Raw genomic sequence first — 11489 nt, 5'->3', positions numbered from 1 at the left:
CAGGCTTGGGCTAAGGGCCTGGAGGCTTTTATTTCTCCACTGGTCCATTGGGTGGTGGGTGGGCCCACTACAGGGCCACCTTGCAGGCCCCTAGCCTCTGGCCAGATCTGCCTCCCTTTGCTCCCGCCGCTTCTTCCGCTGCAGCAGCCGTCGCTCCCGCTCAAACTCTTTCATTCGCATCACGTAGCTGTGGGCAGAGTATGAAAAGGGGTGTCAGGCTCCCTGGACAGACCTGGCACTCCCTTAGCCCTGGGAAGCCAATGGGGCTGTAACTGTGTCCCAGAGCACTCTGGGGAGGCCTTGGAGGTGGGGAGACCTGTGTGTTTGAGTTCAAGCCTGGGGTCTGCCCCCTCCCTTTCTGGGGGACACCAGTGAGCCCTGGGCCTCCCACCTGGAACCTTGGCTTGGCCTATCCTCCAGGTGGCCTCAAAACTGTCCTCCCCGCCCAACAGGCCCCTTGAGAGTTCTTTTCTTGACTAAGGTGACACATGGCTAGAAACTCAGGTTAGTTTACTGTCTTTTGCCACAGCCTTGGGCAGGGGGCCAGGTGGGGGTGTGGGGGACGTGGGGTGGGTCTGGGGCTCACTCAAGGTGCTCGCAGTAGTCCCAGTCGTGCTGCTCATGCTTGCAGGCTAGAAAGTTGGGGAAGCTGTCGCGCTTGCACTTGAGCAGCCGGATGAGGTAGTGGGCGCAGTAGTCTCGCTGCTGGAGCACCAGCTGTGCATCGTTCATCTCTTGCTGCGTGGCCACCATCTCTGTGGGGAGGGAGTGGGCAGGGCTCAGCTAGTGTGGGATTTTAGGGGGGGCCTAACTGCTGAAGGCTCCCCATTTGCCCTGATTCCAGGGAGAACCAGCAGGCCCATGGGTAACCAAGAGCCACAGCAACTCAGGTCACCACTGCCCTCCACCCCCAGGCCACAGGTCAATCATGTGGTGGCAGATTACCACCACCCTCTGACAGATGGAGTGTCATTTTCTAATGTGCACAAAGGCCACTCCGGACACTGAAGCCCAGAGTCCCTCCTTCCCATCACCTCAGACACCTCAGCATCCACAATGGATCCTCATCTCCCCTCCTCTCCCTCGGATCACTCTGCAGCCCACACTGCAGAGCCCTGCGCTCCCCTTCTGCTGGCACAACCCAGTGTGGGGTCTGGGCTACTGGGGTGACCTGGATCCCCGCTCTGCCCTCCCTCTACGGTATGGTCTCTCGGAGCTTCAGTTTCTTCCCCTAAGAAGTGGACTAACAGTCCCCAGCTCCAAAGTCAACTGAGTGAGCATTAAGGAACTAAATGTAAAGTGCTTAGCGCCTACCTCAGTGAGAGCTGAACTAGCCCTTGGGCTTGGGCCCCACCCACCTGGCAAGCCTGACCCCAGACCAAATCAACCTTCAGGAGGCTGCCTGGGGCCCTTAGAAGTCATAGCAGAGGATCTCCCAGCTCAGTGGCAGTCTTCTCCCACTGCCTTCTCTTCCCTTCGCTTCTGAACCATATGTCTCTGTCTCCCTCTGGCCCAGGTCCTCATCTCCTGTCCCTGCACAGAATTCTCTCCACCTTCTATACTCCGCCCGGCATTGCCCACACAAGGCAACTGAGACCCCAGGACACTGCTATTCATCAGCCTCTCACTTTTGAACATTCTCTTTCCCTGGCTCTCCCCTAACCCCCGCCCCCCCCCCGCCCCCGTCTTTGCTCCCACTCTATGGCTGTGTCTTCCTGAGGTTATTGCTGAGAGCCTTTGCTCATTTTAATCCATTGCTCCGATGGCCACCCCCATAGACTGTTGAGCCCTAATTCTGGTACTACATCCCCCGCCCCTTGTCTGAGCCCCAGGCCTGTAATCCACCTACAGCCCCCTGCAGGTTTCCATGGCAACGTGATTGCTACCAGCACCTGGTGCTCTGGCATAATTGGCCAGCAGTTAGGATTTATGAAGCACCTACTGTGTTGGGGATCCTGCCCCTGGAGGCACACACAGTACAAACAGGTGGAGTTAACATCACAGAATGTCCACAGTGCTAAGTATTGGAAAAATACAGCAAGGGAGAGAAAGGCAGTGTTGCAAGGTGGTTCACAACTTCAGAAGGTGGCATCTGAAAGTAAGGGGGAGAGACATGCACACACCTGGGGGAAGATGTTCTCAGTAGGGGAGCAAAAGGTGCCAAGGCCTTGAGGTGACAGGACAGGCCTTGGGATGCCCCAGGGGTTTTGGACTGAGCATGTGGTCAGAGCACGGGCTTGGTGGGCAGGTCAGGGGCTTTCTTTTGAGCCTGCAGAGTGCAAGATGCCTGTTGCCATCATGCAGAGAAGCCAAGCAAGCAGTGGGGTCCATGAGTCTGGAGTTAAGGGTCAAGGCTCAGCTGAAAAGAAAAACTTGGGGGCACTGGAACACAGAAGGCTTTTGAAGGTAGGGAACTAGCAGAAAACTCCAGGGAGTGGAGACAGAGGCTTGAGCCCTGGGGCTCCCCAACATCCCAACATTCACAAGACGGGGAGTGGGGAAGAATCAGTGAAGGAGCCCACAGTGAGCTGGGCAATAGTGTGGGGTCCTGGGAACCAGGGGAGGAGGGTGCAGCAATCAACCAGTCCTGATGCTGCTGCAGTGGGGTTGGTTAGAACTGAGAATTGACAATGGGGTTTAGTGATGTGTGTTTGTGAAACCTCATGGGAGCTCTTGCAGTGAAGTGGTGAGATAGCTGGAGGGGGAGGTAGTCAGAAGGGTATTTAAAACAGTAAAAGGTGACTATCTGCATGTTGACAGAAGGAAAGCCAAGGTTGCAAGGGAAAGGGAGAATGGTAGGAGCGCCCTTGGGTAGGTGAGAGGATGGGATGGAGGGCACAAGGGTTTTCTGCAGCAGGGCCAGGTCATCTGCAGCAACAGCAGAGGACTGCCACGGAGCCCTGAGAGCTCATTTGACGGCTTTTATATTCTTAATAAGAGGTGCAAAACAACTAGCTGAAAGGAGTGGGAAGAAGGTGATGGAGTCAGAGAGAAGACTTGGCACACTGGTCTAGGAGGGAGCAGCAGAGCGAAGGGCCAAGGAACGTAACAGGAAGGTCAGCAGCATGAAGGGTCAACCAGGGGACTGATGGGGAACGCAGTCACAGAGGCTGTGTTTTCACCCATGGTTTTCAGCTGTATAGCTGACAGCCATGGAGCCAAGCAGACAGGAGCCAAGGAGAGCAGGGCTTAACCAGGACTTTGGTTTAACCAAGCAGTAGAGGAACAGGGGGCTGTGGGTGTTTGCAAAACAGAGGGCAAAGCAGGGTGTGAGAGGCAGAGGGAACGATTAACGTGTGAGAAGACAGGTGGGCCAATGGACTGCAGGTTCAGGTAGGGCTGACCAACTACCAGGAGTTGGGCCACTTACTGGAGGAGTCCTCGTCCCACCTCCCAAAGTTCTCTCAAATCCAGCACACCTCTGCACACCCCCACTTAAGAGGTCTCCCTGCCTCCAAATTGTCAGCCACCCAGCAGCTAGCATGACCTTTGACAAAGCAAATCTGATTGTCCTCCTCCTTCACTTACAAATGCTGGCTCTTCCCTCTCCTGGGTCTCCCTGTGGTCAACTCCTACTCACTCCCCTTGAGGTCTTGCTTCCAGCCATCATCTCCTGGAAGCCTGCCTTGATATTACAAGGTGCTGTCCCCAAAATCTGTCTTGGTGCCACTGTCTCACACCCAGGGCTGCTGGTTTCCTTTAATCAGTGCCTGCTGCAGCCTCAGTGCCCAGCATGGGACTTGGGCCCAGGACTGGCACTTGATAGATTTGTGGTATCACTATTGGGTTGGCCAAAATGTTTGTTTAGTTTTTTTCTGTATGATGGCTCTACTTCATTTGAAATAATTTTGTTAGACTGTATTGTGACAGCTGTCATATCAGTGTGCAATTAAAAAAAACAAGCATTAGAATTGGTGAATTTTTGTGTAGCCATTTAAGTATTGAAGATGAAAGAAAATATGCAACATTTTTGATCATTTGCTTTAGTATTTCAAGAAAGGCAGAAACGCAACTGAAATGCAAAAAAAAATTTGTGTAGCATATGGAACAGGTGGTGTAACCGACTGAATATGTCAAAAGTGGTTTGAGAAGTTTCTTGGTACTCTTGCCGTTTTGACCAAATAATCCTTTGCCAATGGGGCTGTTTTATGCACTGGAAGGTGTTTAGCAGCACCCCAGGCCTCTACTCACCAGAAGCCAACAGCAGGAGATAGTCAACATCCTCAAAATATCCAAATCAGTAAAGTTATTGGCAAAAATGAAAAAAAAAAAGCCTTTTATTTTACAGAAAAAACTAAATGGACTTTTCGGCCAACCCAGTACATAAAAAAACAACGTGCAGGACAGTACACATGGTCTAAGCCCCTTTGTTTTTTCTTGCACATAAAAATAGCATTGACATCGGGACAGGAGGCAAAGAACAAGGCCCTTCCTGATAAACCCTCCCACGGCTCCTCACGGACTCCAGGACAAAGCCCAGCTGCGAGCGCCTCATTAACTCCATATTGCCATTCTGGCCTCCGGATTTTTTTTTGTAGAACCGTGTCCTCTGCCTGGAATGCCACCCCACTCAGGCAGAGTCACGCTTGTCCTTGGATTCCTCTCGGCGGAGGTGTGTGCAGAACCCAGCCCTGAGGCCCCGAGGTTAAAGCGACCGCGTCCCCTACTCGCCGGCCGCGCCTGCGCATTGGATCTCACCGCGCTTCTTGCGCCCAGGGAAGCCGTAGTCAGGAGGGAAGGTGGGCATATGCAGGGGGTCCGGCTCCACTGAGGGGTCGCCCAGGTAGCGCCTGGCCAGGTGCGCCCCCATGGTTGCTGTCGCCACAGATTCCGGCGGCAGCTGGGGTCACCTCGTTCCTACCCGGAAGCACTCCCCTTTTATTAGTCACGGCTTCCGGGTTGCGCCCGCTGCCACAGGGATCGTAGTGATGAACAACTTCGGCGAACTTCCTGTTTTTCTGGCGTCACCTGGCGGCCATGTGGAGACATTACAGCCGCAGCGCGCTCCTTCGCCCGATCCTGTGACCGACGATGAAGTGTGTGTGGGGGTCTTTTTATCTCTGGGAGTCCACTTGGGTGGGGAGTGGGAGGGCGCCCGACGGGGTCTGGAGGGCCTCTCCCCACTCTCAGTGGGCTCCCCTGAGCTCCCGAGGCTAGTGCTCAAGTGACAATGATATTTTTATATATTATATATTTTTAAAAAATGGTTTTTCTTGAAGAACATTTGAATTCGTTAAAAAAAAAAGACAACCCGCCTTGCACGGTACCAGTGATGTATTCTGTGAATATCAAAAGTTTAAATAACACTATTCAAAGTAAATATTTAATTAATTAAATTTAAATAAGCAAATAAAGTTATTTATAAAAAACTAGAGCTGAAATTTTAAATAAATCTTACTGAATACGTTTGTGAAAATAAAACAAATTGTAATTCTAGTAACTCTAGTTGCCACTTTAAAGAATTGATATTTCACACCTATTCCATTACATATATGCAAATTTAAGAGCTCATTGTTTAATACTCCAAATACTTCTTGGCCTCAACATGCAACTGTAACAACTGTGCTAACTTGTTAGTCTCTCTGGAGCCTTCATTGGAATGCAAGGAGTAGTCATTGATTGGGAGCTTGGCTCTGTTGCGAAATGACACCTTGATTATGCAAAGACGGATTTCATTAGACAAAGTGTTGTGGGTTAAATTGTGTCCCCTCCCTGCAAAATATATGTAGAACTCCTAACCCTGGAACCTGTGAATGTGGCCTAATTTGAAAATAGAGTCTTAGCAGTTGTAATTAAGACGAGGTCATCCTGGATTCAGGTGGGTCCTATTCAGTGACCGGTGTCCAGACCTGCACATGGGAAGAACACAGTATGAGATGAAGGCAGAAATCGGAGTGATGCTTCTACAATACCAGCAAGCCAAGGGCCGCAAAGGATCCCAGTCAGGAAGCCTCCTCTTCCAGAGCCTTCTGAGCGAGTTCCGCTCTGCCCGCACCTTATTCTGCACTTCCAGCCTCCAGAACTGTGAGGCTACACTTTTGCTGTTTTAAGCCACTTAGAAAAGTAATACTCTCCTACCCCAGCTTGTCTAGTGCTCAAGTCTTCCCCACACTCCAAAGCAGCATCCGTTTCCATCATCAGCATGAGGAGAGTCGAGAGCTGCAGAATTCAGACACACTAGGACATCAGCCAGAGAGGCTGGGGAGCACTCCCCTGGGGCAGGAATGGCATTAATACCAAAAGCCATGTAGTGATGTTCAGAGTTACGGGGTTGTTCTATGCCAGCTCTATCTCCTGTGACTGTGGTGTCCTGGGTTCTTCAGTAAATTTATTTTGTGTTTGTAATAGGTGAGATCCTCTAAAGCAAGCAGGACCCCTCTACTTGGGCCAGGTGGGGATCCCTGCCATTTGAGAGAACAGATGTCCTGGATTAGAATTCTAGTAATGTGGCCTGGGCAAGGGCCTTGAGCTCTCTGTGAAGTGGAAATACTAGTTTTAATGTTGTAAGGATTAAATCATATGAAGTACTTATAGAAGTGCTTATCACATAGGGTTAGATAAGCGTTACTTATTGTTATTACTACTACATGCTTCTTTAATGAATGGCTGTGTGAGAACTTGAGGACACAGACATGAACAAGAGGATTAAAGGGGGTGAACGGCATCTCTCTGTACTCACAGCCCCATGTGGGGCTTTAAATACAACCTGTAGTGGGTTCACTGCTGCCCTGCCCCTGCCCCAAGGTATATCCATGCCCTAATCCTCGGAACCTGTGAATATGACCTATTTGGATAAAGTGTTTTTGAAAATGTAATGAAAAATCTCGAGATGATCTTGGATTGACCATGTGGGCCACCAATCCAATGTGTCCTTACAAGAGAAAGACAGAAGATTTAGCACCAACAGAAAGGAGACACGGGAAGAGGAGCAGGCCCGGGGGAGGTGCAGATAGAGCTTGGGGTGACGTAGCCACAAGCCAAAGGGCTCCTAGAGCTGTCAGAGGGAGCACACCTCTGCGGACACCTTCATTCTGCATCTCCGGCCTCCAGAGCTGTGAGAGGATAAAGTCCCCATCTGGGGGGCCAGCCAGTTGGTGGTCATTTGGTTCTGAGGCCCCAGGAAACAAATGTGCCCCCTTTAGGTGGAGAACTCCCCTATTTGTCTCTAGAGGTGCCCTGTCCCCTGCACGGCAGGTGTATCCAGCCACTGACTGGGCACCTCTGGGTGGACATCTCACACTTCACACGCCATCTCAGTCCATCTGGGCTGCGGTGACAAAATTCCACAGGCTGGGCGGCTTATAAATAACAGAATTTTTTTCCTCACAGTTCTAGGGGCTGGAAGACCAAGATCAGGGTGCTGATCTTCCAGCTTGTAGATGGCCAACTTCCTGCTGTGTCCTCACATGGGGGAAGGGATGAGGGAGCTCTCTGGGGTCCCTTTATAAAGGCACTAATGCCACTCATGAGGGTTTACCCTCACGACCCATTTACCTCCCAAAGGCCTCACATCCTAATACCAGCACATTGGGGTCCAAGCCAGGAATGACTCTGGGTGGGGAGTGGAATGTGGCCACTCTGTCCTGAGGTCCTAGGACTTAGGTACATCTGCCCGTCCTGTCCATACTCAAATTGCGGGCCCAGGGGAGATGGTGTTAGGGTGAGGGTGGTATTAGCCAGCCTGTGTGACGGTGAGGAGGGAGGGGGCCAGGCCTCAGTTACCCGTGCCCACAACCTTCCTGTTTTTTCTCTACCAACCATCTGTCCCTTACCCGTGCCCCCCAGGTGCCCCGGTTCACGGCCCACAGCATCTCCGCCCCTCCTCCTTCCTTCTCTCGCCATCCTGGCCTGCCTCAGGCAGAGACTGCTTTGGCATTCTGTGAGCAGATCAGTCTCAGAGGTCGAGAGTGGGACTGGGGGTGGAGAAGGAAATTCTGGGCAGCGTCTGTGCCTTGCCATGGTCTGCTGGACAGGAGATTGGAAGCTCTGGGTAATTCTTTTTGGGGGAGGAGGAAAAACAAGGTCAGTGAGGCCTGTCCAGAAAGCCCCCGGGGAAAGACAGGACACTTGCCCATAGGTACTTCAGGAGCGGTGAAGGTGGCTGGCTGGCTGATGCTGGAGGCACAAGTGAGCCCAGAGAGGCCTAGTTGCCGTGGGGGCCTTAGTCAGGGCTTGGTGGGTAGGATGGTCACTCATTCATTCAACAAACATTCATTGGGTGCCATGCAGTGGAGTTGAGCTTCTAATGGTGGAGAAGACAGGCAGTGGGCAAGACAAAGAAGTAAGATATATGAGATGTTAGGTGGCGATGAGATGGCAACAAATGGTAAGGAGAAATGTAAGGGATGGAGTGTATGAGAAGGGCTGGCCTGGGACTTTAATTAGGGTCATTGTAGGAAGTCACAGTAAAGGGGACGATGGGTCCAAGATTTCCTGTTTCCTGAACATGGCAGGAGCGCGTGTCTTCAGGGCCTTTGCACAGCCTGGGATGCTCTTCCTGGAGATATCTGAGGCTCTCCCTCCACTGCCTTCTGTCCGTTTCAATGGTCAGGCCTTCCCTGATCACCTTCTTCTTCTTCGTTTAAAAGTGAGATTTAACTGACATTTAACAGTATATTAGCTTCAGGTGACAATGTAATGACTTGATATTTGCATATCTTGCAAAATGATCACCTCAGTGAGTCTAGGTCACATCCGTCACCACACATAGCTACAATTTTTTTTTCTTGTGATGGGAACTTTTAAGATCTACTCTCTGAACACAGTATTCATTATTTCTGGGCGTGGGTGGGATATCCATTCTGGAATGCACGTAGCGGTGTGTTTAAAGACATATGGGAAAATCTTTGTGTTTATGAGTGTTCCTTGTGCGCGTACCTCTGAACAGTGTTGTTTTGGTGAACGGATGTGTCGACAGTTCTGTGACGTATGTAGAGAAATCTGGCAGCACATGTAAAAAAGATATTTCTAAGAATATTACCTGAAAAAATAACAAAAAAATTTACTTTCTTAGCAACTTTCAAATATACTTGCTCACTTTCTTAAACATAAGCACTTAAAGTCCCAGCTTTCCCTCTTAGTGCTATTTTTTTCTGTACTCCACTTTCGCTTTCATTCAATTAAAAATATTTTAAATTTTTGACTTCCTCTTTGACTCGTGGATGTGACTTGATGTCTGAATATTTGCAAATTTTCCAGATAATCTTTCTGTAATTTCTAGTTTAATTTGGTTCTGATCCGAGAACATGTTTTGTGTGATTTTTGCTCTGTGATCTTCCTTTTTATTGCAAGGGATTTTTTGGGGTGGGGTGGGGTGGGGTTCACCAATGGATCCCTAGTACCTAGCACAGGACCTAACACATAGTAGGTAGTCAATACATATCTGTTGAATGGATGAATGGACCACTGGAACCCCATCCCTTTTGGACGTATCATGAGGTGGTTGATCAGAGATGTTGTTTTTCTCCCCTGAGGTAACACAGCAATAATGGGGCAGAGCAGGGGGCAGCCTGGGCCCATGGTCTTATGTTATACCCAGTGGATAGGACTGGATTCTACTGCCAGTTCCTCAGTGCCTGCTGTGAGCCAGGCCCCGGGGGATGGCCTTGGCCATATGCCCATCATTCCCACTCAGTGAGACCATCCAATCTTCACCACACTAACCTTGCTCCAGGGCTGCCCACCTCAAAAGACACCCTTGATAGGCAGAGATGCTATTGGTCTTCTTGGCTGGAGTAGCCCACTCCTACTTCTGTCCCCTCCTTCTTCCCTGACCCCATGTGTGTTCCACGTGTGTTTGCTGGGCAGACAGCTCTTCCTTCCTTCCCAGACTTCTGAGTCAGTAGAATGGGAGCATCCCCCTCACTCAGTGTAACAGGGGACAGCCTGGCCCCCAGGTTGCTTTCTCTGGAGAGGGAGGCTGGTCTGCTGCCTACCTCCCCCCTCAGCCAGGGCTGGGGCCACCCACCTCCCTCTGTGCTGGGGGCTGTTTCCCACTTGGGGAGACTGCTGATGGCCAATTTTGTGACTGTGAGGTGAGACATAAATTCTGTTTTGTGGGGGCCACTCTTGTTCTGAATCTCTGTTACAGAAACCCAGCCTGTTACTCTAATTTGTACATGGGCTAGATGGGATTTCTTTGTTTTTAAAGGGAACTTGAGTTGTATTTCCTTTTATTGGTAGTGGAAAGCCCCTAAAAAGGGAACTGGTGTCTTGTCCTTTGGGGTATGTAATACTTTCCTATGGTTGCTATACCAAATCATCACAGATTTAGTGGCTTAAAACAACAGAAATAATTCTTTTATAGCTCTGGAGGTCAGAAGTTCAAACTGTTTCACATGGCTTGAACCAAGGTATCTGCAGGGCCACCTGCCCCTAGAGGAACTAGTGGGAGAGTCTGCTTTCTTGCCTTTTCCAGAACTGCCTTCCTTAGTCTCATGGCCTTTTTCTGTGTCTGTCATGTCATCAGTATAGCATCTAGCTTCAGAGAAAGGAGAGAGACTTTCAGGACAAGGAGACACACAGAGAGCAGGCCATGTGAGGACAGAGCAGAGGTTGGAGTTGTGTGGCCACAAGCCAAGGGCTGCCAGGAGCCCCCAGGAGCTGGAAGAGGCAGGTAGGCCCCTCCCCCTAGACCCCCCAGAGGGAACACCACCCTGCTGACACCCTGACCTCAGACTTCTTTTTGCCTCAAAGAGAAATGATATATCAATGAAATACTTAAAAAAATAAAAAGAAATACAAAATCCATGATGAACCAAATATTGAAAGTTTAAATCGATACAGACCATTGTTCGCTTTTCTTCCAGCTCTACCAAGGTCAAACTGGCCATCAAAAATGCTTGTGTCCATGGCGTGCAACGTGATGACACGGTGCACACACCAGTCATACATGTTCCCCACAGCCAAACCAGCAGCATGTGCATCACCTCACACAACTGCCATTTTCCTTTTTTTTTTTTTTTTGTAACAAGAACACCCAAGATCTACCCTCTTAGCAAATTTTAGGTACACAATGCAATATTGTCAACCAGTCACATTGTTTTCACCAGCTCTCCAGCACTTACTCATCTTGCACAACTGAAGCTTTGTAACCTTGATCAACATCGCCCCACTTTCCCTCCCTCCAGCCCCTGGGAACCACCCTCTGCTCCTATGCTCTGCTTTTATGAGTTGACTACATGGAGGGCAAAGGGAGCAGCAGGTAGAATAAGGTGGAAGTTATGACCATAATTCAGGTGAGAGATGATATTGGCTCAGAGCAGGAGGGGAGAAGTGCTCAGATGCTGGATATATTGTGAAGGGAGAACCAACCAGACTTACTAACATTTGGCCAGATGACAGGAAGACTCGGGGCTGGATGTGACTCTCATGTCCTGGGGGCTGGAATCTTTGACAACTGGGCTGAGCTGAGAATGTTGAGTGGATTACCTCCCTGGGCCTTCTTACAACATGGTGCTGGTAAGAGCCAGTCCCGACAGACCCAGGTG

At 50.1% G+C, this 11489-nt stretch overlaps 1 protein-coding gene across 1 annotated transcript; it reads right to left on the bottom strand.

Moving 5' to 3' along the window:
• Positions 1–5: 5 nt before the first annotated feature.
• NDUFB7 (NADH:ubiquinone oxidoreductase subunit B7) lies at positions 6–4886 on the bottom strand. The gene is made up of 3 exons (XM_028519689.2): positions 4699–4886; positions 587–755; positions 6–187 (listed from the first exon to the last, which is right to left on the bottom strand). The coding sequence occupies exons 1-3, from the start codon at positions 4808–4810 to the stop codon at positions 91–93; spliced, it is 378 nt and encodes a 125-aa protein (XP_028375490.1). The 5' UTR covers positions 4811–4886; the 3' UTR covers positions 6–90.
• Positions 4887–11489: the final 6603 nt, after the last annotated feature.

Source organism: Phyllostomus discolor, chromosome 8, assembly GCF_004126475.2.
Source record: "Phyllostomus discolor isolate MPI-MPIP mPhyDis1 chromosome 8, mPhyDis1.pri.v3, whole genome shotgun sequence".
Classification (NCBI taxonomy): Eukaryota; Metazoa; Chordata; class Mammalia; order Chiroptera; family Phyllostomidae; genus Phyllostomus; species Phyllostomus discolor.
The sequence above is the reverse complement of the archived record's forward strand: the minus strand, read 5'-3'. Positions and strand labels throughout refer to the sequence as shown.

Bases quoted from the DNA above. Each gene is read 5' to 3' on its own strand.
- NDUFB7 (XM_028519689.2), bottom strand. From the start codon at position 4,810: ATGGGGGCGCACCTGGCCAGGCGCTACCTGGGCGACCCCTCAGTGGAG. The intron at 756-4,698 runs GTGAGATCCAAT...CCCTCCCCACAG, and splicing joins CCCTGGGCGCAAGAAGCGCG to AGATGGTGGCCACGCAGCAA. The intron at 188-586 runs GTGAGCCCCAGA...CTCTGCCCACAG, and splicing joins GACTACTGCGAGCACCTTGA to CTACGTGATGCGAATGAAAG.